The sequence below is a fragment of the Stomoxys calcitrans genome, chromosome 5, assembly GCF_963082655.1.
Source record: "Stomoxys calcitrans chromosome 5, idStoCalc2.1, whole genome shotgun sequence".
Taxonomy (NCBI): Eukaryota; Metazoa; Arthropoda; class Insecta; order Diptera; family Muscidae; genus Stomoxys; species Stomoxys calcitrans.
The window spans coordinates 12,721,692-12,748,374 of NC_081556.1; the positions used below are offsets into that span (position 1 = coordinate 12,721,692).

Sequence of the window (26,683 nt, forward strand, 5' to 3'; positions counted from 1 at the left end):
AAAGAAGTTGGATTTGTCTTATGCATTAATATTTTTAAACATATTTTGACCAATATGTATAGAAAGAAACTCCGGAGCTGCGGCAGCAACAACTGCCTGCTAACTGAGGGCGAAGTTAATTCATGAGGTATTTACATGTAAAGGCGGATCATCCAATTTCGACCATGGAAACTTGGCATGCTCTTCTCAAATTTTTTAAAGCCATACAGTGTTTTAAACTGTATTATTTTCAATAATGTCATCTCTAGACTTATTTTATATCATAGAATTCAATTTTTGAAATATATTTATTTTGTATAAATGCTCACTGATTGGTGTTGTTTTTTTTTTTTTGGTTTGTGTTGAACTCCAAATTTTATTTTTATTGTGACTTTTCATAATATATGTTACTGTTTGATTATGTTCAAATATGGTCAAACAATTCATCCTTAATTTAAGCAATGTTCTTTGCAATATCAGTAGACACTCATCATTAACAATTCAACAAAAATTGCTGTTTTAGTTTAGTCCTATCCAGTGCAATTAAGATGCCCAGAAGAAAATATGTTTTATGTTTTAATGGTAAGTTGTCGATAACATGCAATAATAAGAAACGATTAATAGTGTACAACACTGCTACAGCAGCCTTTAACAGAACAGTGATTTGCATTATACAGTACTAAAATAACACATAGCAAATGTATCAAACATAACTCAACTATTCTTATCGACAATTCTTTAAATGCAAATGACCCTTTATATTTCTGATAATTTCAGAGACGATAAAATTTAGAAAATAACGCCGTGATTAATGTTGTACTGGCAAAGGCAACACTCGAGTGAAAACCAACCAAAACTTCAACCGTTTCACACATTCACAACACGTCGTCGGTCGTCGCATTTCATATCGGTCTACACCCAAAAAAAATCTAAAGAAAATGGTAAGAACAATCAACTGCTGGAAAAATTATAATTAGCCGTTCGCAAAAGCAAATATGTATGTTTATTACATGGATATAATTCATCAAGAGGAACCGAAATAAAAACGTTTATATATAAAATTGTGATGAGAAAAAGTGAGAATCGCATATTACCAACAAAATGGCAAATGTAGACGGCAAAACGCACACACACTTTCATACGCGCGCAATATAGTTATACATACAAGCAAAACGCGAATGGAAGAAAAGACATTTTTCTAAACGGAAGAAGACCCCCTCTATGCGATTTGATCGAAGAATTAAAAATTTCCTCTTCTTTGGAGGTTATAAACATCTAAAAATACATATATTGTATGTTGTACCATACGTATAGATATATGAAATTCATAAATTTCGACGACCACACGCCGTTTAAAAATAGCCTTATAAGGTCAGAAATATCGTCGTATCGTAGAGGAGAGAGTACGACGCCTCTCACCATTTTGCAAGAATAAAAATGGCGAAATTATCATTCACGGCTTTTGCAAAAACAAAAAAGAGCCGTTTTTATGATTAGATATTTAGTAAAGTTTCTTTTTTCATTCACTTCATTAAGATTTCTATTGAAAAATTCGACTTGGAAAACTTTGTTCGCTGTATTAAAAGCGTGTGGTTGTCGTCGGCCTAGGTCTGCGTTTGGTTGGTTGGTTGGTTAGTGGTCTTTGCCGTCCGGCTAAATACATTGAAATGAAGATGAGCATTCATGCTCACATTTTGACAACTGTCAAGATCTGCCAAACGACCCGGTCTTTCGTTTGGGGGTGTTGCGAATAGTAAATATATATAAAATACATACATATGTACGTACATACGGACAATTATTTTACAGATTGGCATATGTATATACGCGTGCATTTCGTATGTATGTATGAACGGACTACAATCATAGGATAGGATTTTTGGGCGTGGTTAGAATTTAATATATCTTCCTTGTTTTGTTTTTTCCCTCCCTCTTCGATTACCCCCACAAAGGCTTCAGGAGTCACCGTATCAGACGTCTGCAAAACGACCTATGAAGAAATTAAAAAGGACAAAAAGCATAGATATGTTATCTTTTACATCAGAGATGAGAAACAAATCGATGTAGAGACTGTTGGTGAACGCAATGCCGAATATGATCAATTCTTGGAGGATATCCAGAAGTGCGGCCCCGGCGAATGCCGGTAAGTATACCTACACATGCAAACAACTATGATTTTTCGACACACCACCAACCCTCCCATTTCTGCTTTTCATTTGTTGTAGTTATGGTCTTTTTGACTTTGAGTACATGCACCAATGTCAAGGTACCTCAGAAAGTTCCAAAAAACAGAAACTTTTCCTTATGTCCTGGTGCCCTGATACCGCCAAAGTAAGTCTTGATGCTCCTTTAAATATAGAATGCACTTTGTTTGTTTGCATCCGATAGCTTGCATTTTCAAATGAAACTCATTGCGTTTGCCATTTGTTTCTTTCTCCCCTACAACAGGTTAAGAAGAAGATGTTGTACTCCAGCTCCTTTGATGCCTTGAAGAAATCCCTTGTTGGTGTCCAGAAATACATTCAAGCTACCGATCTTTCTGAAGCTTCTCGCGAAGCGGTCGAAGAGAAGTTACGCGCCACTGACCGTCAGTAAGATGAATGAGTTTTACCATTTAAACACCAACCACCACCACCATAACCCAAAATCCAATTACATCAAACACAAAACAATATTTGTATTTTGAAGCAGAAATATGAAAAAAAAACTATTTAATTTCAGCTTTTTATAAATAATAATTAATAATAATAAAAAAGAAAAGAATTAAAAAAAACAGACAAACCGAAGTACGTACATACTATTCTTCCATATACACTGAAGCAAAAAGAAGAGAGTATTCGTCAAGTAGTGAGTTGTGACTCACTTCGATTTGCTGCATGATGATGACTCATTATATTTCTTTACCCCATTATTATCCATCCACTATCAGACAATTAGTCACATTGTGGAAAAAGAGAGCAAGCATTCCAAATGTTGGCGAAAACGAAATTTGCGGCATTGCAATGTTGCGCTGAATCAGCACATCTTGCCAATGCACTGATTTTGAAGAGCAATTCTCGATGTCATTTCACAGCTGCTATGTTGATTATTCAGCCAAGTTTGCAACGTTGTGTTTTGTAGATGCAGATTATGCTCATATAATAAAAAAAACTCAAGTATTAAATGTGAACACATACTGGCTAGCCATGTTTGGGGTGAAAATAACAGGCATATACATATGTATCACAGAATATAGATTTAAAAATATCAAACTTGGTATGTAGGTTTAACAATATCGAATTATGCTTGGAAACAGAAGTTTACTTAAATTTTAATTCATACAAATGCGCTAGTTATTAGCCCAAGCCAATTATACATGTATTGTGGTCTAATCTTTTTTTTTTTGTCTAGGCCTAAAAATTATAAACATTGAAGCAGAAAAATGGTTTTTGGTCGCGTATATATGTATGTATGTGTGATTACTCTTATCGAAGTTATATTGTGAGCAGTGACTAACTGCTCTTGGCACAAGCAATTTTATTTAAATTTATCCGCCTATGAATGGGAACCCCTTATACCAAAAAAGGGTTTACCTGGTATTCCCAATCGACATACATAAAGTTATTGAGCGCTCTCCGGTATCGGATTGGTAGCATGCTGAGATTACCAGTACGGGGTCATGGGTTCGATTCCCACCAGAGGCTTTGGTGGTTGTTATTGTTGTAGCCATATTTGCATGTGGAGGTGGCAATCCTCGTCAAACTCTTATATGCGGACAAGTTCGTTCCGATCTATACAACCGATCGCCGCGGGAACATAATGGCCATAGATTATTTAAAGGCGCCAATAACTCGTCTTGCCGTATTAAGCATCATAGGCACTCAATATTTAAGTAAGAGCCGGTGCCACCCAGTCTCTCACTGATGCTGCTGATTGTTTTGTTGTTGTTGTTGTAGCAGTGTGTTATACCCTGAGGCGACAGCCCTTGGAGATGAAGGACTTTATCGGGTCAGTCCGGTACGTACAAGCGACTGCAGCTGCAGCTACTCCGCATGGAGCATTCCGCTATCTGCAACCTGTGGTGCACCCAGTAGCTCCCAGCTAAGCTTCTCGTGCCTCTCGTAACGAAGCCTGTGTAATGCTCATAATTACCCCGTGCTGGGAAGGCTTTGGTTGTTGTTGTTGTAGCAGTGCGCTATACACTGCGGCGGCAGCCCTTGCCGATGAAGGAATCCATCGAGTCAATTCGGTACGTACGACCGGCTGCCATGGGATTCGAGAGCTTTGGTTATTGTCGTAGCCACATTTTCATGTGTAGGTGGCGATCCTCGTCAAGCTCCTATAGGTGAGCAAGCTCGTTCAGGTTCAAAGACCGACCGCCGCGGCAATTGTGGCCATTGGTTATTTAAAGGCGCCAATAACTCGCCTTGTCATATCGACGGTCTCTCACTGAGACTCACCGCTCGATACCGCTGATTGTCCGCGACCGCCGTTGCAGCTTTTCCGTATGAAGCATTCCACTATCCGCGACCTGTGGACGCGCTTGGTACGCTTCTCGTGACAGCAATGAACACCACACAGATCGGACCTCACTGTTTCAGCCTGTGTGGTGCTCACAACAATCCCGTGGTACAACAATGGATAAAATATGTATGTGATTCTGTTCGAAATGACTCACTTATCCAATCTATTAGCTATTATAAAAGATCCAATACAAATAATGAATATTTTGTGAAAAACATTCCATTTAGGACAAAAAGAAACTATATGTGTGACAAATTTAAACTTTATTTTTATTTGAGGTGCCTATTCGTTTTGCATTCATGGTCAACACGGTTAAAAAAATACAACAGAGGGGAGAATTTGATGTTATAGAAAATAAATAAAGTAAAAATAAAATTTCACCGCAAAATCTCGACAAGGATGTCATGCAGACAGGCATTAAAAATAAAGCAGCAAATTGTGGGTTGTTAATAGGCCTGCGGAGTCTGACCCTTGACTCCTACGTCGGGCCAGAGTCGGAAACTACAGTTGTTTATTCCTAAAATAAGGAGCAATACATTGACAAGATCGTACTTGGTGAGAATAGCACGACGTTGGAATCGGCTTCTTCATGAATCACGCATTTTTTCTCAATCTAACAACGTTTTTCGACTAAAATTGCTAAAGTTGGTTGCCTCCGATGGTTAAATTAAATTAAATATTTGTTTCCGCTTGCATTGCTTTTCTGCTCTGACTAAACTTCTGTTTTTAGATTCTGATCTTGTGATCTATTTCTTGATTTTTGTGCACTGGGACCAATATTGTTACTCTCAACTTTTCGGCGTTATTCCGCAGTTTTTGGCTAGGTTTGGATGAGGGTTGATACCGGTACACAATCTCGACAGAGCGGGGTTGGTTTTATCCCAGACATTTAATATGCATAATACACACCAACGTGAACTGCTCGTTTCAGCCCAAAAGACCGATCGAGGTCACCTTATTAATTTGATTATAAAATCAAACAACGAAATTATAAATATATAAGAAATTTGAATCTGTATTTTAATCCTTTTCTGTAATTCCGTTTAATAGCGAATTTTTAAAATTTATTGTTTAAAATAATTTATTGAACCTCTTATTATACGTTTGTAGGGACGCATGCGTATACGTTTTGAAAAAGATTTAATAAAACTCTTCTCCTTGTTGTACTCTAACGGTTGATATAGAGGGCCTTCAGTTTCTAGGAAAATATCAAAACTGTACATGGTACGTAGCAATTGATGTCCCAATAAGTTTGTCATTGGCTTACTGTCTTTAAAGGAATTTGTGTAGTTTTCCATAATCTGTAAAGACATCCAAAAATTACATTTAAGTACAAAATATCCAAGCTAAAGACCATGCATTTCATACCTTAATGGAAGAATTATTCAGAGCATTATGGTGACCATTCCAATGTACTGTTATTGCCCATAAAGGAACATTCAATGGATACTTATTTGATATGCTTATCAAACATTCCATTTTCGCTGAGCTTAAAACAATTACAGCTCGGAAGAAACTACAATTTGAGTCTACCATTTTTTGACTGAGAAATGGCATAGTTGTTTGTGAGCTCTCATACTCCTCCCATGATACGGCCGACCATTGAACCAATGTGCAGTTGGGCTTCACTGTATTTCCCTTATCATTGATGCAGTCGTCAATGTTTTTATTCATAAAAGCTCGGATTTGAGCTATTAAATTAAAACGAATGTGAAAGTAATTGCGTATTCTTTTGACGCATTCTAAAGTAAAGTCTTTAAGCTTCTGGGTCTGCATATCGTTACAGCGTGTGTTGTTAAACGAAGAGTTTCCAATCATTTTTTGTAACCATTGGTATGGTCTACCCAGGTTATTTTTCGAAAGATTTTTTTGGAACTCCTCCAGATTGATGTTATGCTTCTGCAACTGTAGACAAGAAATACGTTTAAGAATTCATCTAGAAATCTGGCTAATTATTACATACATTTAAACTAGTTTCAGAATAGGGCAAAGATTCTCCCAAGTCATCATCGTTTACAAATTTTAAAAAATCCTGCAGCAAATTGGTTTCACTCAAATTTACACTGTTTTCATTTAAATGAATTTCACAGTGTGCTGTAGCTATCATAAGTAGGGGTAAAAAGTAAATGTCAACAACCACAAAGTCATCTGCCGATTCATCGTGTGCTATCTGATATTTAAGGGAATTAGAAAATGAATTAAACTGAAAGCATTATTATTTTTTGAAGGATTAATCAGAATCTTACCTTTATTTGCAGAGAAAGAGGATGAGGCTTCAAAAGAAATGACTGTTCCAGCTGTTCTGTTTTCTTTTGAATAATTTTGGCCTCATATTCTTTGGCTTCGTCTTCTTGGCCTACAACGGACAATTTAACGATACCCTCAAGAAGTTCGATGGCCCGCAAATTCACATAAGTCAAATAAAGGTTTTGTGGTAGCATATGCACCTTATTCTCCAACTTCCATTTTTGTTCGATGGGCAATTGTAAAGCATCCTGTAAGGGACGCGTTGCTTTAAGTAATGTTCGCAAAGAGGGTGCGAAGGTCGAAAGGTTTTCCATTTTGAGAATAATTTCATGGAAGACTTTGGCCTTTTCATTCAATAACATGGTGCAGTCGTTGGACAACTGTTTCCTAAGGTTTAACTCCCTTTCTAAACGAGAAATACGTTCCTTGTGACTTAAATGGGATTCAGAAGATATATTCTTAGTTTCTGGCGGTTCATAGATGTCAATATCCTCATCTTGACTTTTAAATTTGTAGCATTGTTTGATTTCACGCTTGAGGTAATTGACCTCATAAAGAAGATTCTGTAAATGTAGGCGATTACAATCCACCAGCGTCTTTTGAGCTTGCAACTCTTCACGACCCGAACGTACTTTGTACTTGACCAGCCGGTTAACCTTTTTGATCAATACAAACAGCAAAGATCCCGATTTAATTTTCTCCTCTAAATCCAAAGCTTTCTGTAAATTTTAAGACATAGATACAGGAATTAAGTTGGACATAAAAGTTGGCAATACTATGGTTTTTTCTACCGTTTCCTTATTGCTGTTTTTTGCTTCCAAACACTCTGTAAACAATTGCTTTAGCAAATCAAAGTTTTCATTAAGTATATTTGCCATGTTGCATACTATTTATTAAAAATGAAAGAGGCTTGTTTTTTTCTGACAATACTAAATTTACAGCATTGTATAATGCAGCTGATTTTAAATAAGTTATGGAGCGTTGTAAATGTCAGAGTATCTTATGAATTTATCGTGACACTTGAAGATTTATTGGTTGAATTGTATCGTTACCAATCACATTTACATCGAATATACAATAAATCAGCCATGGATGAATTAATAACGTTAAGCCACTTGCCCAGCTGATGGAATTTTGCAACTCCGTAGTTATATATCCCTCTAAAAAGTCAAATGCTCTGTTTGGATTTTCAAATGTTTTCACATTTTGATCCTTTTTCACATATCAAATTGTTTAATTTATAATTTAATCATAATCTTCTAATGGCTGCTACACATGAAAATGCAAATAAAAACTGGAATGTGACAAGCATATCGGGTAAAATCAAATTTACTGAAAACATCAATCGATATTCAGAAAAAAATAAATATCTTACCAGCTCTAGTCAGTATACAACACAGCTACAACAACAACATTGTAATATAATTACAATATATCGAAGTAACGTTATTAATTTATCGTTTCTTATTGAACGACAACATTAAGCGACAAGTCTTCACATCTGAATACGCCATGTATATGCTATCAAGTATTTTGAGCCATTGAGCCAAAGGCATGTTTCGTTGGCGACGTATTAACAGAGCATCAACACAAAAGTAATTTAAATAATAGAATAATAGTTAATAATTAATAGTAGTAATAGTATCACTCAACACTATATATATGGAACAGGTCTCTTAAAACTTGAAAAAAAAATTATTGTGAAGCTACACACATTGTTGTACCTGAATATTGCTCTAAAGATTTCTTGGAAGATTTTGAACTAAGTGGTCATATTATCTATCGCCTATTTCAGATTAGTGATTTATTATTTTTATTAGTTTCATAGTTGTGATGAAAATGTCTATAATTTTTATTACATAAGATTCCTTATATTAGTTTTTATTGAATATCCAATGCCACGATGAAGAGCATAAGCATTTTGTCTATTTGCAAATGTCTAGCTAACTAAAGAAATACAATAACAATGGCACAGGTCTGGTGCGGGTGAAGTGCGGTAATTGCTTGTGAACAGAACCAATTGTATAGATTAAGTAGAAATTCTTGCTGAATCACCTTTAACATAGCTTTATTACTAAACTAACTACTGAAAATCATAAAAGTTTCAGACAATGAATGTCAAGGCCTGGTCAGCGGTACTGGGTGTCTTCATCGGGTGCTGCAGCAATGTTATATTTCTGGAGCTTTTAGTCAAGTAAGTAGTTATATGAACTGCATAGATTCCTTCTAAATAGGCTATTTCGTTAATTCCAGGTATGACTCTGGTTCCGGCAATCTTATAACATTTTCCCAGTTTATTTTCATTGCCATTGAGGGCTTTATATTCACGTCTAAATTTGGTTCAGTTAAACCCGTTATTGGATTTAAGGATTATGCAGTACTTGTCTTGATGTTTTTTGTCACCAGCGTATGCAATAATTATGCCTTTGATTTTAACATACCAATGCCTTTGCATATGATATTCCGAGCGGTAAAGTAACATTCGAACGTCACTATTGTGCCATTGTTTTCAAGTTTCGCTCCAATAGTCATAGTTTTCTTATTCTAGGGATCCCTGATGGCCAATATGATTATGGGAATATTGATTTTAAAAAAACATTACGGAGTTTCAAAGTACGTGTCTGTGGTACTCATCACAGTGGGAATTATAACATGCACCATGGTATCAGCTTCCAAAGTGGTGAGTAAGAAACGAAAAATAAAAAACACTTAAAAATGATTCCCAACAACTGGCAAATGGGATACATTTTGTCTTCCATTCACAAATATAGTTTTGTTTTGACAACAGTACAAACATACATGTCTATTCTCACACGTAGGAAAGATACCAAACTTTGTACATAATATGTTGTTGGCTTTATAGACTGCCTGTCATGTGCTTCAAAATACAATATTATAAAATGTAGATTGGTTCATCTTATTCAACAAATATTTAAAGATAACACAATCGTATAAATCAATAAGTTAATCAAAAGTCTTAAGACTTTATTTTGAGAATTTCCAATATATTCAAACGTTCCGTTGCAGAAATATGTATAGGTCATACAAATATTATTTAATCACATCTAAACTTCTAAATCATTATTTCAGGAAGATACAAGCAATCCCAAACTAAGAAACGCCTCAGCGTCAATGGACGATGGTTATTCGGTAGTGTTTTGGTGGTGTGTTGGAATATCCATTTTAACCGTAGCCCTTTTGGTATCAGCCTGTATGGGTATATATCAAGAAGTATTATACAAGAAATTTGGAAAACGCTCAAGGGAAGCTTTATATTATACAGTAAGTCAACATTTTAAAACAATTTTTTTTCTTAACCTACGTTTTTGTTGCAGCATTTACTGCCTCTTCCCGGTTTCATGCTAATGGGAGCCAATATTTGGGAACATCTTGTAATTAGTGCAACCAGTGAGCCTCTTGTCTTCATGGGCGTCAATACCTATTTGCCAGAACAAATAATCTATCTTATTTGTAATATGATAACTCAATACGTATGCATAAGTTCGGTGTATGTCCTAACGGCCGAATGCAGCTCATTAACTGTTACTTTAGTTGTTACCTTGCGAAAATTTGTATCCCTGGTATTTTCAATTTTATATTTTAAAAATGCATTTACCGTCTATCATTGGATAGGAACAATTTTGGTATTCACCGGAACTATAATATTTACCGAATCGTATCCGAAATCTCTTTTCAAAGCCAAAGACGAAAAAGAGTCTAAAAAGGTTAAAGCTTCGTAGATATAAGCTCTAAGTTATATTTCTGAATGGGTTGTTACTATTTTATTGTACATAAATACGTGTTGGCAAGTTAGTCTAAGGTGAAACAACACTCACTCATTTAGTTGAACATGGTTGCTATGCCAAAAGGCCTGTAATTATACAAAAAATAATTTAAAAAAAATCCGGGTTGGAACCTTTTCATAGATAACTGAAAAACACTTTTTACGTTTTATATGTTACTGTTTAGCTAATTTTTACTTCATTACAACATTTGTTATTTTGTAAGACAATAAACCAAATCAATTTGTAAACTGTTTGTTTAATTTAATTGCCTTAGATATATTTTTTGGCGATACAATCCACTTCCTTATTTTGATTAGGATGGTTTTTTTATGGTTTTATATGATGAGCCTAGATTGCAGCTACCAAGGTGGGTAATGCAGGTTCCTAGTTCCGAGCTTCACGTTCGTAATTCTGGTGTAGTCTTAAAAGGGTAAGCATAAAGTATAAACCCTAAACTTTTGTCCAAACTTGGTTTATTCAAAGGAAAACATGCCTTGCGTCAGAAATATCCATTAAAAGTTGGCTAAGTTTCCGTCATATTGCCGTATTTAGAAACGGTTCAACTAGTGATCTAGTGGTAAATACATTGGATTTAATGAATGAGAAGTTGGCGCGTATCTCGTGGCACGATTTTAGAATCAGTCGTGTGTTCTGGGTTTCACTTTTTCCCTAAAATAAACTGCTTATCACGTTTATAAAGTTCAAAAATTTCATGAGATTTCTTAGATAAAACCAAAAAGGTTCTTACAACAAATAATTAATTTGGACTTTTCGTTTGCGTGATAGTAAAAAATTGATTTGAGAAGTAAAGTGAAAGTAAATCACAGAACTCACCAGAGGGTAGATTCCTTCGAAGTCAGTTTTTTGGACGATTTGGCGTTGCGATGTTTGTAGCTTCGCTTAGATTGCCATTTTTGATCGTGTTGTTGTTCTTGCTCGACTATGGGAGCTTGGAGGATAGCTATCTCCACATGCAAATGTGGCTACAACAACAACATTCCATCCAACTCCTAATGTGACTGAAGATCTGTTTCACTCTACGGGGCTTCGAATTCTTATCTCTTAATTCCAAAAACGACTGGCGATCACACTGGCCACGAAACACATCGGTAACAATGAGGGTGCTCAGGGAGAGGTACATTTTTTATTTCATGTACTTTAATACCGGTAATTCCAAGTCCGTCTGTACCAGTGTCGGAAGACATTTGTAACTTCGTCCACGGCAAATTGTGATGGTTGTTCATTGGCTCGGAAACCACGGATGGCTCTCCGCATTGCCTGCTCACTCTTTGGGTGCTCAATAAATTGACGGCGTTATAACCGGGCGCATGACTAAATTACTTTAAATCCGCCTTGAACCGGGCGCATATCTTCACTGTTACGTCACCAAAGGTTACTAAGGTCCTATCATCCCTTTTACAGGGCTTCGAAAGTGACTTCCGCCTTTTTGTTCATCGGTTCGAATAACGGATGCTCCTAATTCTACCACTCTCAATAAAATGGACGTTTGGAACCCTGGCACATCTCTTTCTGATAAGACACTGCTTTGTAGCCAAAAGTTACACAGGTGCTTTCATCCCTTCTGCCAAGATTTAAGAGTTATTGACATAGTATGTCACTAATTACAAGTGCCGGTACTGAAATTACAATGCTTCAAGTGCTGTAGCTATAAATAAAGCTTATATTTGTTAACCACTCTATAGATTTTTAGAATAAGTTCACTGATTCTAAGGTCTCTAGTATTGGACCAGTTTGTTAAAAGCAGGTGTCAGCTACCTTAATGATGTCCCGGAGGAGTTTTAATCTGGAATGCCGACATCTTCTTTGCATTGGTCTGAAGTGGAAGCTTTGGGGTTCGGTGCGTAGTCAAGTCGTTTATCTACATTACAGGTTAAAGACCGATTTGGAAGTGCATAATTTTAGACAAAAATGAGGATTCCACGGGTCCAGTAGTGAAATCGAGAGATCGATTTATATGGGAGCTTTATCAGGTTGTTGACCGATTTGGACCGTACTTGGCAAGGTTGTTGGAAGTAGTAACAGAATAATGCGTGCAAAATTTTAACCAAATCAGACAAAAATTGCGGCTTTTAAGTGTTCAAGATGTCAAATCGGTAGATCGGTTTATACGGGAACTATACCATGTTAAAGGCCGATTTGGAACGTCCTTGGCACAGTTGTTGGAAGTTGTAATAGAACACTACTCGCAAAAGTTCAGCCAAATCAGATAAATATTTCGGCTTGAAAAGGCTCAAGAAGTCAAACTGGGAGATATGTTTGTATGGGAGCTTTATCCAAATCTGAACCGATATGGCCCATTTGTATTCCCATCAATTAGAATTATCTGTGCAAAATTTCAAGCGGCTAGCTTCACGCGTTCGACCCCTATTGTGATTTCGACAGACGGATGGACATGGCTAGATCGATTCAGAATGTCGAAATGATCAAGAATATCACTCTTATTCCCGTTGTCGAATGCGAAAATCGACAGCAATCGTAGTCGAAGGCGAATTTCACATTTCATGATATTCTGCAACTTATTCGCCTTCGACAGTTTGATAATAGAAAAATATTGCGGTAAATAAAATAATCATATAAATAATCATAATAGGCGCGATGTAGTTTAGAATGGAATTAACTTTTATATTGATCGTTTTGGTCAAATTTGACAGTCGAATTCAACTTATGTATGTGATCCCAAATATGCAAACGAATTTTCGTCTTTGACAACCATACTACCATTTAGCAAAAATTTCGACATTCGACTACGCCATCGCCAACTGGAATAAGGGGATATACATTTTATCGGGTCGCAGATTAATATATCGAGGCTTTAAAAAAGGAATGACTATATTAATAGTATTTTCCCTTATTTTGATACTTTTTAGGTAATGCAAAAACACATCACTTTGTTCTAAACACACTGAGTAAATTTTTTTTTGCTTTTATAGTTAATGCTTTTTACCTTTTCGCAAGTTTTTTTTTTTTTTGGCAAGCACTCATTGATATGTGATAAGTTTGCCCCTGTTCTTTCATGCAATGTTCATTGGCAAATTTGCATTCCATCAAGGAACAGAAGATATTTTTTTCCTATCAATGAGAGTGCACTCTGATAAATGATTTTGGTCACTGATAAGGCAGCATTTTTTTGCTGAGTGTGAACGGCGTTCTGCCATCATTAATGAGGGGATAACCGGTGCTTAAATATTTGTTTGATGTTCGACCCAGGATTTGAACATTTCGTTCAGATGAGTCAATGAAATCGACAGCTGGGCGATCAAAGCAAAACATTCGAAAGCGATGCCCCATATTTGCGCGTCTATTCGCACTTTGATTGTGATTTTATTGGGCATACTTTGGTGTTTATTTGTACCTATATTGGTAAGGATTTTCTTGGCTTACTTCAAGATCTATCTAAATACGAATCCACGACTGCAAATATTTTCCATTAAAATTACATACATACCCATTTGCAACAATTTCCAAATATTAAATTTAGTACCTATTTTACAAAATATTTTGCTCGTTTTTACATTTTTTACATTTTTTGTGACCTTTTTTGCTGGTAAATTGTTGGCATCACTGATTTTGATCACAATAAAATCACGAGCAGCCGCATACATAGTTCAACTCTTTCATTACTGATATTCTCTACAGAGGACATGTTCATTACTCACATGATTTTTGTCGAATTTTTTTGTTTGAGTGTATAACGGTACTTTTCCTATATTTACATACCAATGGTGGAAAGTCAGTTGTATTTTGTTTTGTGCGACGCTGCCGGCAAAAAAGAACATTTTCGTTTTTTTCTTAAATAAGATTTAAATAATTTTGGTGATCTATTGCTAAATACAAACGGTGATTTTTTCTGAAAAAAGAAGTGTTGCTTGGAAAAATGCACTAAAAAAATAAATATCAAGCCTAAGGGTTGGTATTTTATTCTGCTTTCGGAATAACCGCTGAAATTTTTAATTGTTCCGCGAGCAGAATTTGACAGCAATCAAATGTTTTTATTTCCGTACCAAAACATGTTTTTTATCTGTACTTATTGTTTTCTCTATTTTACATATTTTTTTCTCAAATAAATAAAGAAAAACGAACCATTGAAACCAATAAAACAAACAAAAATGTTGCCAGCAATATTTTCAAGTGTTGCCACTATAATAGTTTTTTGCCATTTTCCTCACTTTAAACAGAGTACTACCTTTTCGTCTAACTTCAGCCAACGTTTCGCCGATGTTTTTTTATATGGAGCTGAACATAATACTTAGCTTCAGTGTGTATAGTGTATTCCGAAATAGTCATGTCCTTTGTAGGGGACATGACTATTTCCAACGGTAGTAAAATCTCAAATAGGTCATTATACCGTTGTATACCGATTTGGACCAAACTTGGCATGTATGTTGAGTCAGAAGTCATCGTGCAAAATTTCATCCAAAGCGGATAAAAATTGCGTCCTGGAGGGGCTCAAGATGTCAAATCGGATGATCATTATATATGGGAGCTATTATCGGGTTATAAAAAGAATTGGACCAAACTTTGCATGTAATTTTAAAGCCAAAACGGTATTCAAGCTGCAAACTTTCAGCGAATTATGTGTGGCCTCTAAGGGCATTAGAAGTCACATCGGTTGATCGGTTTATATGGGAGCTATATTCAAATATGAACCGTTATTGCCCATTTTCAATCCCCAACGACCTAAATCAAAAAAGTGTCTGTGCAAAATTTGAAGCCAATTGCTTTATTCTTCTAAAATACATTCATTGGCAATTTTTCGTTGGAGTGACTCCATTGACTACCAACATATATTCTCTAAAAAAGCATTTTTTGCCTCTTAGAACTCCCATTAACTAGTTTCGAAGAGAATTCTATCATTGCTACTATTAATTCGGTAGTGAAAGAGTTAACGGAATGAGTGATGCAAAATAGATGTCTGGCGAACTACTGCAACTTAGGTGGGGTATCCTAATTTACTGATATGTCAAAGCCATAGAGTATCTACTCTTAATTTTACAAAAAAACGCCGATCGTTGATCCCGTTGATTGATATGAAAATATGGAAAAAGCGTTTACCTTCAACTTTGAATAGGTATGATTTTATTGCTGACCGTACTTACATTCACATACTGATAACACACGGTCAAAACTAAAAGAATTGATTTACAAAGATAGGAAATCTAAATAAAAGATAAGTGTTTTCTCTTGCTTTTCTCACACTCACCATTATTTGCACAGTTACTTTTTTAAAAATAAATTTTGGCATACCAAAGAGCAAATTAAAAAAAAGGGTTGTTCTTGTTTTAACTGTTAAACATCATTGAAAATCCTGATGTTAGTAAGGTTTTGCTTTTTTATTAAAAAGAAAATCAAATTTCCTTAATATAAATTAAATATATTCTTTTTATATATGTATGTATATACGGTTAATTTGTAGTAAATTTCATTCTTTGTATGTTTTTTAAGATGGATGTTATGAAAATGTCCCAGTGTGAATACTGCAGCAATTTCATGTTCCAATATTTTGTTGTTTTTTTTTTACAATTATATCTATTCATTTTTTACTTTTCTTTTTTTTCTTCTTATCCGATTTGGCTTTCTTCTTGTTTGACTTTCGACTATCGCTATCTGGTGACTCTGAACGTTTTCGGGATTTCTTGTCAGTTTTGGCATGTTTGCGCCTACGTTCCTCACCACCATCGTCAGATTCGGAGTCAGATGTAGAAGGACTGCGTTTCCTATGCGCAACTGGCGAGTGATTCGATTGGCGTCGCTTATGAGTCGACGACGTCGAATTGTCGGCATCACGATGATGTTCCTTATCAGACTTATCCTTTGTTTTGCAGTCTTTACGTTCTTTGTCGTAATCATGATTCCGTTGGTCTCTTTCCCGATCTCGTTCGCGCTCTCTTTCCCTATCTCTGCCGCTATTGTGGTCAACTTTCTCACGCTGACGAGTTCTGTCCTTTTCCTTGGCCCGCTCTCTGTCCCGTTCTTTTTCACGCTCCTTCTCCCTTTCCTTCTCTTTTTCTTTTTCTCTTTCCTTTTCTCTCTCCCTTTCCCTTTCGCGATCTCTTTCGCGTTCCCTTTCTCTACGCTCGCGCTCTCTTTCTCCGCGCTCACGTTCACGGCTATTTTTGTCACCATCATTTCTTTTCGCAGAAGCTTTGCTATCACCTCCTCTGGTATGGCGATCGCTTTCCCGATGGCGCTCATCTTCTCGCCTTCCTTCACCAAAGTGTTGTGTATATGCGGGTTGATTGATTTTGCTGCCCAATCGATCTTTAATTGATTTCTTTTTCTCGGCAGAATTTTCATTCTTCACCTCCACAGATCTTTCAGTGCTAATATTTACAGGCAATGTGATTTTAATATTTCTTATATTATCGTGATCATCCGGATAAGCTTTTGACGATCTTTCCTTAGACGAAGACTTTTTATGTAACTCAATGGGCCTAATTGCATTGATGGCTCGAGCAAATATGGCCTTTTCGGCCCTAACAATTACATCGTTGGTAACCTTGGAATCGGAATTATTGTTGTAGACAAGATTGTCTTCGTTTTTGTTGTCTTCGATGGTATGACCCAGAGTATTAAGATTATCATCCAGCTCCCACTTAGATGCTTCAGGTACTAGTTTATTGTGACCTTCCTGAAGTTTAAAACTGTTATCATCGAAATCTGTTTCGTATTCATGAATATCCAAAACCGCATCGAAACACTTTATATCAGAGGGAGGAGTTTTCTCACCATGTTCAAGAGATTTTTGTTTCGGCGTTGTCTCCAATCGAGAACTGTCTTCTTTTTTGGGCGTGGAATTGGGCGGTAGTTCTTTTTCCACACTATGATATTCGCCCTCCTCTTCCAAGTCATCGTATAGGGGGAATTCTTTTTCTGGTGACTTTACTTCTTCCACACTATTCTTTGAAAGATCATGTTCCGATGTATGCTCATTATTTTGTTCTTCGGGTTCTTCTTCCGGATGATGTAACGAGGATGGTTTTTCCTCCGACTTTTGCCTGTGACGCTCTTTCTTAGCTTTCTTTTCTTTCTTTATTTTCTTGCGTTCACTTTTGTCCTTCCTCTTCTTCTTGCGATCTTTAAGCTTTTTCTCCGACTTCTTTTCAGATTTCTCCTCGGACGATGTTTGATGGGAATCACTGACCACTTTGTGTTCATGGGAATCCCGTACAACTTCCTTTTGCCTTGGTGGCGTCATACTACGACGTTTTATATCCATGTTGTCATGATGTTCATCCCTATCCTTTTCTTTATGCACATGACGGTCAACACTTTTGTGCTTACTACTACTACCACCGCCGTGTGATGAATAACTAGATGATCCCTTGTCCTTGTCTTTTTTGTGATGATGTTCCGTTGTTGGTTTTCCCTTCGGCGTAGTACTTCTTTGCATTTTTCTACGTTTTTCAGCGGTTCTTACACTTGATCTGGAACGTGATTTGGTTCGCGATCTAGATCTTGATCTTTGATCGCTTCTATTAGATGTGTGTGTGTACATTTTGTTCTCTTCCAAGTCTTGAGAGACACATTTCTCATATAGATCGGGAGTCACATTGCGTTGACATCTTATCTCTCTTAGATTTGAGGAAGGTGAAGAAATAATATTACTATGGAATGGGTTGCGAGATGTTTGGATTTCAAAACCTGGTGGTGGTGGTTCGGAGTTTTCATCATTTAAACTGTAATGTTTTCTGAAGTGCAATAAAAAATTGTCAAATAACATATATCCATGCGATTGCTGCTTTTTCTCATGTACCTTATGTCGGACATTCTGTCTTCATTTTCCATATGCATTTTATTGCCTGCTCCTCTAGAATCTAATGGCTTGGACATATTTAGACGACCTCGGCTGCTTTCTCTTTTATGTCTGAAAATAATTACAGATTTTTAGGCATGTAATACGATATGTAATCAACATCTTTTTAAATACCTGTTGCTGTGCAGTGAATCTTCATGTTCCTCAGGTCTTGATTTTTGATGATAATGATGAGGATGCCTGCAACGACGAATTTAGATATTTATTTGAATTGAAAAGATGCGAAGATATGAATACAAAATATAAATGTGACAGAGAGAAAACTTCTTTATATCGATAAACAGCGTGTGATAATGGGTCTCCACCGGAGGCCACCGTAGCGCTAGCATGTCCGCTGAACGCCTGAGTTCGAATCCTGGCGAGACCATCTGAAAAAAATTCAGCGGTGGTTTTCCCCTCCTAATGCTGGCAACATTGGTGAACAGGAGGAACAAGCCAAACTTCTCACCTATCAATGAGTGCTGTCCAATTAAAGTTTAAGCCCAATGAAAATGGGCCGTCTTTTTATTGCCGACATGCCGCAGTGCAACACCTCTTTGGAGTCCTGGCACGAGATAGCTGTAAGCAGCCTGTGTTGTAACATTGTGGTCCGATCTGTGTGGTATTCATTGCTGTCATGAGAAGCTCAACAGGTTGCGGATAGTGAAATGTTTCATACGGTGTAGCTGCAATGGCAGTCGCGGACAAACAGTGGAGAGTCTCAGTGGGAGGGCGGGCGGCACCGGTTCTAGCACAATAACTGAGTGCCTATGATGCTCGATATGACAAGGCGAGTTATTGGCTCCTAGGCCAATTTGTTTCCGCGCGATCTGTCCTTTGGACTGGAACGAGCTTGCTCTTCTATAGGAGCTTGACGAGGATCGCTACCTCTACATGAAAATGTGGCTACAACAACAACCTCTTTGTGAAGAATTTAAAAGGCATAGAACTTCACATAATTGTAAAATTTTCAGAGTTTTAATTTTTGCAAGTAGCACAAATGATTTTAAAACAAAAAAATATATGGTGTTGTCTAGCTCCATAGGTGAGCAAACTTCTTCCCATCCATAGGGCTGAATGCCGCATAAACTGAAGGGCGCCAATAACTCGCCTCTTCATATCGTGTATACTCACGTATTTAGCAAAGAGCAGGCATCGGCCTGCCTCTCCACTCGATACCACTGATTGCTCAACTGTGAATAAGGAGCTTTTCACTATCCGCAACCTGTGGTCGCGCCCGCGTAGCAGATAAATGTATCGATCAAGCTATTCGAAGATTTATAATATGGATGGAGGAATGCCGTGAAACCAGGCCCTGGACCCTTATTAAATTAGATTAATATAAAATTATTTTTTTTGGGTACAATCGGCGGCAACTTGAACAGTGTACCACTTAAACCTTAAACTGTCCTTTCAATTTTACAGATTTCGGGCATAGAAGTTTAGTGTTTTTGATTTTGTGTATTCAGTACCCAATGGTAACACATTATGGAGAACACTTGTGACATTTCTACAAGCCGCTTTTAAAGGAGTTTTTAACCCTTTTCCTCAAAGTTAGACCAAATTGATTCAGACCTTCTTCTATGACCTTCAACAAACGTGGCTAGTATAGCTTAAATCGGTCCATGGTCTGATATAGCTTCCATATAAACCGATCTCCCTATTTCTCTTCTTGAGCCCTAGAGGGCGCAGTTCTGATTATGGTTAAATTGTTCACAACGCCTTCTCTAATGACCTTTATCCTACGTTCCAAATATAAGCTGAGTCCATAACCTGATCTACATATAAAGCTTCAATAGCATAGCAATTCTTATCCATTATTTTTCGTTTGCCTATAAAGAGATACCGGACAAAGAACTTGACAAATACTATTCATGGTGAAGTGTATGTAGGATTCGGCCTTGCAGAACTTAGAACACTTTAATTTGTTATAAATTATGATCAATTTAAACATTAGCGTTGTTAAATTTCAAAAATTCTCGTTCTATAGAGAAATGCATAATTCACAATAGAGATATCGAACGATTTTATTGCTGTTGTGGTTGTTGTAGCAGTGTGTTGTCACTGAGGCCAATCATTCTGGTACGTACGACCGTCCGGTTACCATGGAATTCAACGAATTTATTCGTTCATGTACGCGGTAATTCGGCCCATGTATTTTGTTTGTATTCCACAGTGTTGTTGAGACTTTGGATTGTCTCAGTTCATTAACTCTTCAAGTTGACTGTACTTCATGATCGTCTGTTTTGGTGGTCAGTGTTTTTTTTTTCAAGATAAGTGACCGGCTTTTGATTTACTAAAAATCAATTGCCATATCAACAACGGCACCAATTAACTGATTGACGTTATCGAGTAGATAAAGCTCTTTGTCAATATCATTTTGCGCATATTCCACGCTCCCAGTACTTAACCCTTCGATATGTTGTAATTTATAGCTACATTATGTGAACTTTTCAAATACACTTCAAATAACCAAAAAGTCTAAGGCCCACTTATTACCAATTTGTAAGTTTTTCTTTATAGTTTTTTAATTCTTCTATTATTTTTGCAAAAAAAAAATATATTTGTCAATTCCTCTTTTTATTCGCTATTCAAGTGCTTCGAGAGTTTTAAACCTGTTTTTGCAATTTGCAGTTTTGTTATTTCTTCTAAGACTTTGCAATTATTGTTATACTTAAATATATTTTGTATCATTGTGATAGCTCATTAAATTTTAAATAGTGCATTGTTTTTTTTCCACTTAAAGGAGTCGAGTTATTAATAATAACAAAATCTACTTACTTTTCTGGTACAGCATGACTTTTAATATTTGAGGGGGATCTGTAACGTTTGTTTAAAGGCGAATGGGATCTGGATCTGTAATAAAATGAAAGTAATTTACTTGCTCAAACTTTAGTATAGCCATACAAACCTCGAATTTCTTTCAGGAGATTTTGAACGTCTATTTCTGTAGACGTGCTCCTTGGCTCCTCTTTCGCGTTCTCTCTCCCTTTCCCTCTCCCGTTCCCGTTCTCTTTCTTTATCTCCAGATTTCTCATAGCGAGGCCAGCGGCGTTCATTTTCACGCTCACGCGAACGTCCTCTCTTCTCATGATAACCGCCATGATCTTTAGAATTGCGATTATTATATGGAGAAGTGCGAAAATTACCTCGATTATGACGTTCTTTAGATCTCCTACGACGATCTGGCGAACGTCTGTCATCTTTTTTCTTTTCCTTTTCTTTCATTATACGATTGAAGGCCTCCAAGGGGTCATCGATAATGCTAGATTTTGCGAAAAAGCAAAAGTGTAAACCATACCAATATCAAGCCCATTAGTTATTGGTTTAAAGACTTTCGAGTTTTTTTTTTCTACTTACCCAACACCTACTTTGGCCGCAACGGTTTCATATACCGACGCTATATTATTGAAGGGACGCATTTGATTCTGATTGTCCACCTCTCTGACGGGATAATTGAAACGATTTGGCATATTTGTGGAAGGAAATCGTTGATATCTGTGAAATAAAAAAGCACAAGGGAATGGTACAAAACCTTAACATAATTGGACAAAGAGAAAAGGATCTAAAATCGCAAACCGAATTCCAAATCCAAGTGAAATCTTAGCCAAACGCTACGTTTGCGTCGTTCGTGTTCCAAAAACGATAACAGCTGCTTCTGTAAAGACTTACCAAAGGTATGGTATGGCATGGGGGAAGACACATACATACATATTTTGCACATACATAGCTAAATAATAGCATGACAACCAATATCATCTGTAAATATTATTATGAAAATAGCTGAAACTTTGGTATAGCTTTGAAAGCATTTGGAATTGGTAGCGCTTTGTTCAAAGCTGTTGCAGCGAATGCTTTGCTCTCATCAGCATCTCATCTTCTCCACCATAATTATGGTAGTTATGAATCTCATCCTTCTCAACTACATGCATCTGCTTGTTGCTCCTTTTCGAAATTTGACTATGATTGATATTTGAGTGAGTGAGGCAAGGTATTGGATTCTCCAAAGTTCTTTCGGGCTAAACTATAGTTACAATTGATTTGGAAGATTTGTGGTGGTACATCTTTCTTGACTTTCTTTTTTTCGATATCAATAACAAATAATTAAGAGTTCAATCAGTCTTTTTATTGCATTATTTAAAGACATGGATAGACAATTTATAAAAATGAAATCAGCAAATCCTTAAATAACTTGAATAAAACTTGTATAGTAGATATGTTTTGCTTATAGCTTAACTAAATGACTATAATTTTTTGAGTTCTTACAATTTAAATTGAATTCTACAACAACAAGGAGTTAAACGAGATCATTTCATCACATTCTTTTGTTTCTTACAAATAATGTGTGCCAAAAAGAGGTTAAAAATTGTTTATGTTCGATTTAGCAAATATTAATACACAATAACAAATAGTTGAACAGAAGTAATTGCACTTATTTTCCTAACAGGTGTAGTGGTGTAGTGGAAGAGTCAATGTTACTTTCACTTTTAATAAAAAAAAGATATCTACACAAAAGCCTTATAAAGGTACATACAATAATGTAGATGGGAATGATCGTTTCTTAAGTGGCATAAACATGCGCTTTTTTTGTTCCTTTCAAAGGAAATTAAAAATAAAACAGCCATTTGTTTGGTCTTATGTGTGTGGGTGTGTACGTTGGCTTTTTCTGGTCCAAATGCGTTAAATACGTTTAAGAGAAATGTCAAACTGTTCTACAATGTGACTCACACTTACCCTGGTACCACGTTGCCCATGGGATTGTAACCTTGCTCATATGAATTCATTGCTGCAATAGGCATACGAAGAGGCGGATGTCCTACTTGCGCATGATGGGGTGGCATATTCGGATGGGGATATAGTGGTGGACGATGCGGCATATGATTGTGAAATCCTCCGTGCATATTCATTGGTCTAATGGTTCTTTGTTGCATCTCGTATGTTTGATGAGGAGGATAAAGGGGAGGTACTTGAGACGTACTAGCTCCTGGAGGCTGAACACTATCCAATGGCTTAGCTGTAAGTGGTGGTCTGCTCTTTTCATAGCCATAATGGTCTGTGGCCACATTATCATGATCACGGGGTGAACGATCCCATTCTTTGGAACTTGTCCGATCACTTGAACGATGAGAATTACTTTCATGTGGATGATGGTGCTATATAAATTTGAAATAAAAGTAAAAAAACAAAAGAGAAAAAACTCAATAAAATCTTGAAAACAAATTAAATATATCGAGGCTGTTGAATATTAATTTCCATCACAATCGGATAAATTATTGGAATATAGCGGCGTTCAAATATACACAATTTATAAGGAAATACCTGTGATTTGCCCTTGGGTGAACTCGGTTCCAAGCCTGGAGGTTTCGGATGTGAAGAATGACGACGACCCAAATACTTTTCAGTACGCGTGTCTGAGGCCGACGGCACTTTTACCACAATATTATCTTCATAATCAGAATCATCGTGCGTAGGACTAGGATTGCTGGCCGTATGATGATCTTTTTCGTTTTTCGGCTCAATATTTTTGACATCTTCCTCCTTTTCGATTTTACTTGGAACTTCCTTGGACACAGGCTCATCTTTACTCTCCTCCTTACTATCCTTCTCTGAGTCAGGTTTTATAGGGGGTGTATCCTCCTTCTTTTCTATCTTCTTAGGTGCATCAACGAGGTTGTCATCTTCGGTTTCATTGTTATTGTTGGGTGGCGGCTCTTTGTTGATTTCTGAAAATGACCAATACCAGTGTAAGGAAATTGGTTTCTCATCTGACATTTACAAACCAACCTCTTTTTGCCTGACTACATGCCTTATAGCCTGTACGGTTCTTAAAAGCATTTACAGAGTTTCTTAAGAACCGATTTGGTATAAGTGATCCAGGAGAGCTGCCTTTTTCTTTGCAATCCGGGCATTCGTTGTCTTCAGATTCAAGCAAAGCCGTTCGAACGCCTTACATATGTTTACAAATTTTGATTATATTGTTGACTCGAATATAATTATAGATACTTACAATCGTCACAAAAAGAGCTTCCACAACAAGGTATCATAACAGCATCTACAAAGAGATCGTTACATATGCTACAAACCAAATCCTCGGGTATTTCCTGTTTCTTTTCCTCCTCCACCAATGGTTCTTGGCTTTCAATCATCATGGCTCTGCTTACAGAAAAAAGTGATACAGTGATATATCCACTATTTTTCTTATTTTCTTTTTTAAAATACCTGTCGTCTTTATCTCTAAAAGATTTCGGAATTCCTGTTGTTCTTTTTACCTCTGTATGTTCTTTGCTGACATTAAAGGGACAGTTTTTTATCCAGTGACCTCCTTTCTTACATTTATTACACCGGTAGGTTGGTGGCACTTCGCCGGTCTGAGAATAACCTCTGATTTTTTGATAACTGAGAAAGAATTCACATTACAACTATGAGGGCAATCTATGTGGCATTAAATCTACCTTTTTGGATCGTACTCTGCTGTACTTTGCATCATCATGGCTTGGATTTTGTCCTCCTCACTGCCCTCCATTTTTGACAGATCAAAATCGGCCTGTTCTACCGGCTTTGAAACAATGCGTGGCTGTACGGGTTTATTTGCTGCATCCCATAACTTTTTGGCCTGATTTGTCAGAGGTACGCGAGAGATTATCAATGAGGTATTTTTCGGTATCAGGCTAGAATCATGTGGATACTCTGCACAAAAGAAAATTGATAATCCTAAGCAAACAAACGCACTACACATAAAGTAGCCATACATACCTTCCTTCGTTTGTGCATTTATTATTTGCAAATCAAAGTCTGTAATTTTACTTAGCCGCTTTTGCTGGAGTATGGCTTTCTTTAGATCCGCCACCGAAATATGGAGACCATCAAACGTGATGGTATCATAATCAAGGGTACTCTTAAATTTATAGTGCACAGACATGACCTATGCGCTAAATCTTTCGGAGCTTTCACAAACTGGTTACTATTTTAACCAAATCCCTCCGTTTTTGGGAAATATTAAAATAATTTTTTTCTTCTACCCACTTTTCTAGTTTTCTTTAGCCTGCAAAATTGACCACCTTTTTTTAATTGTCAGTTTTGCTTTGACGTTGTTCGTTTTCACCCCCATCCGAGTCAACCAAAAATTGTGCAACGGCGTTTAAACTACCTCATTGCCTCATTTGATTTTTAGACGAAGTTAAATAAGAGCCCCCTGTAACTGAGCCGAGGGAGTAGAGGGCCAATTTCCAACAAAAGCAGAGTATTTTGTTCAGCTTTTCAGGCGGAATGCTGTCAAACTCCATATAAAAAAAGCTGGAGGAAAATAGGTGGAAAAGTAGTACTCTGTTTATAGAGAGGAAAATGCCAAATTTCTTTGTGTGTTGGCGAAACGTCGATCAGCATGATGGCAAGATGGCGGATTGCACCATATGTTTTATTGTTGTTGCACAAATGAGATCACCTTTAATTCTTTCGCCATGGTATCACACGCTGTGTACAATTTTCCAAGTTGCTACTTTTGAAATTACATATGGCATCACTGATCGTATAATGCCAGTATAATTTGTTCATGATACATGATTTATTAAACTTAAAACTAAGCTTTAACCTGAATTGCAGTGGATAGAGCGACCTATTTAGAATTGATCTGGAAGAAATTTTAAAATAAAATATTAGTCTTTGGTCGCTTTCCGCTTCTTTTTGTAAGTGTATCTTGGCACAATTACTTGAGTAGAAACACATTGTCGCAGCCACATATAGCACGGTTTAAACAATATATATTTATCATGCCTTGACCGAACATTAGCGCCGGTAAAACTAAATATGCGACGATGTGCCGGCGTTATTCAATCTAATACTCACCTTACTTTCGTGACATATACAGTTTTGTAAACATCACTGCAAACCCCATATCTCATAAGCTGCCAAGATATTTGCAATTCGAGAATGAGTTTAAATGTAAAGGATCTGCACTACTTTTAAAAATATAAAATTTGGTTTCTTTTTTATTTTGTTGTCAATTATTCATATTATATTGAATTTTAGATTAAAAGAAAATTTTATTGAATTTTAGAAAAAAAAAATTTAGATACGCCCTTTGAAATAGGCGGAATTTTTTAAATACTTGATATTAAACAAAAAGTTTAGCTCACTTAGCGTTGCTCTTATTGTTATAGTTGACACATATTTATATTTGCATGTGGATTTAGCGATCCTCGATAAGCCACAACAGATGAGCAAGCTTGTTCCCGTCCCGAACTCCGCGAAAACGTTAGGGGCATTGGTCTGTATTTAAATACGGAGTGCGTATACTTAAGCAAGACCGGTGCCGTCTTGCCTCTCACTGAGACTTTCACTTGATATCGACGATTGTCCA

The 26,683-nt window shown here is 36.6% G+C and overlaps 4 protein-coding genes and 1 long non-coding RNA gene across 9 annotated transcripts; 2 read left to right on the forward strand and 3 right to left on the reverse strand.

The window, feature by feature from the left end:
* The first annotated feature begins 812 nt into the window (after positions 1-812).
* Positions 813-2,673, forward strand: LOC106083409 (cofilin/actin-depolymerizing factor homolog). The gene is made up of 4 exons (XM_013246372.2): positions 813-920; positions 1,932-2,122; positions 2,205-2,310; positions 2,428-2,673. Exons 1-4 carry the CDS (start codon positions 918-920, stop codon positions 2,572-2,574), a joined length of 447 nt encoding a protein of 148 aa, XP_013101826.1. The 5' UTR covers positions 813-917; the 3' UTR covers positions 2,575-2,673.
* A 2,797-nt stretch (positions 2,674-5,470) lies between these two features.
* LOC106083410 (THO complex subunit 5) lies at positions 5,471-7,700 on the reverse strand. The gene is made up of 5 exons (XM_013246373.2): positions 7,521-7,700; positions 6,729-7,448; positions 6,446-6,652; positions 5,851-6,387; positions 5,471-5,783 (listed from the first exon to the last, which is right to left on the reverse strand). Exons 1-5 carry the CDS (start codon positions 7,605-7,607, stop codon positions 5,547-5,549), a joined length of 1,788 nt encoding a protein of 595 aa, XP_013101827.2. The 5' UTR covers positions 7,608-7,700; the 3' UTR covers positions 5,471-5,546.
* Positions 7,701-8,258: 558 nt separating this feature from the next.
* LOC106083408 (UDP-xylose and UDP-N-acetylglucosamine transporter) lies at positions 8,259-10,762 on the forward strand. Of its 4 annotated transcripts, none has more exons than XM_013246369.2 (6): positions 8,259-8,324; positions 8,832-8,923; positions 8,983-9,199; positions 9,278-9,409; positions 9,820-10,011; positions 10,065-10,762. In XM_013246369.2, exons 2-6 carry the CDS (start codon positions 8,841-8,843, stop codon positions 10,467-10,469), a joined length of 1,029 nt encoding a protein of 342 aa, XP_013101823.1. In that variant the 5' UTR covers positions 8,259-8,324; positions 8,832-8,840; the 3' UTR covers positions 10,470-10,762. The 4 variants fall into 4 exon arrangements, with proteins under 4 accessions (XP_013101823.1, XP_013101822.1, XP_013101825.1 ...); XM_013246368.2 differs by lacking the exon at positions 8,259-8,324 and adding an exon at positions 8,377-8,400; XM_013246371.2 differs by lacking the exon at positions 8,259-8,324 and adding an exon at positions 8,411-8,725.
* Positions 9,682-10,374, reverse strand: LOC131998126 (uncharacterized). The gene is made up of 3 exons (XR_009398588.1): positions 10,289-10,374; positions 10,052-10,168; positions 9,682-9,938 (listed from the first exon to the last, which is right to left on the reverse strand). It is a non-coding gene; the product is annotated as an uncharacterized LOC131998126 (long non-coding RNA).
* A 5,088-nt stretch (positions 10,763-15,850) lies between the features above and the next one.
* On the reverse strand, positions 15,851-25,395 carry LOC106083433 (E3 ubiquitin-protein ligase RBBP6). Of its 2 annotated transcripts, XM_013246429.2 has the most exons (13): positions 25,081-25,395; positions 24,780-25,014; positions 24,547-24,723; positions 24,335-24,480; positions 24,112-24,273; positions 23,647-24,050; positions 23,062-23,480; positions 21,688-21,825; positions 21,239-21,592; positions 21,109-21,183; positions 18,463-18,528; positions 18,289-18,399; positions 15,851-18,223 (listed from the first exon to the last, which is right to left on the reverse strand). In XM_013246429.2, the coding sequence occupies exons 1-13, from the start codon at positions 25,244-25,246 to the stop codon at positions 16,066-16,068; spliced, it is 4,611 nt and encodes a 1,536-aa protein (XP_013101883.2). In that variant the 5' UTR covers positions 25,247-25,395; the 3' UTR covers positions 15,851-16,065. The 2 variants fall into 2 exon arrangements, with proteins under 2 accessions (XP_013101883.2, XP_059225285.1); XM_059369302.1 differs by having other exon boundaries at positions 24,335-24,723.
* Between the last annotated feature and the right edge of the window lie 1,288 nt (positions 25,396-26,683).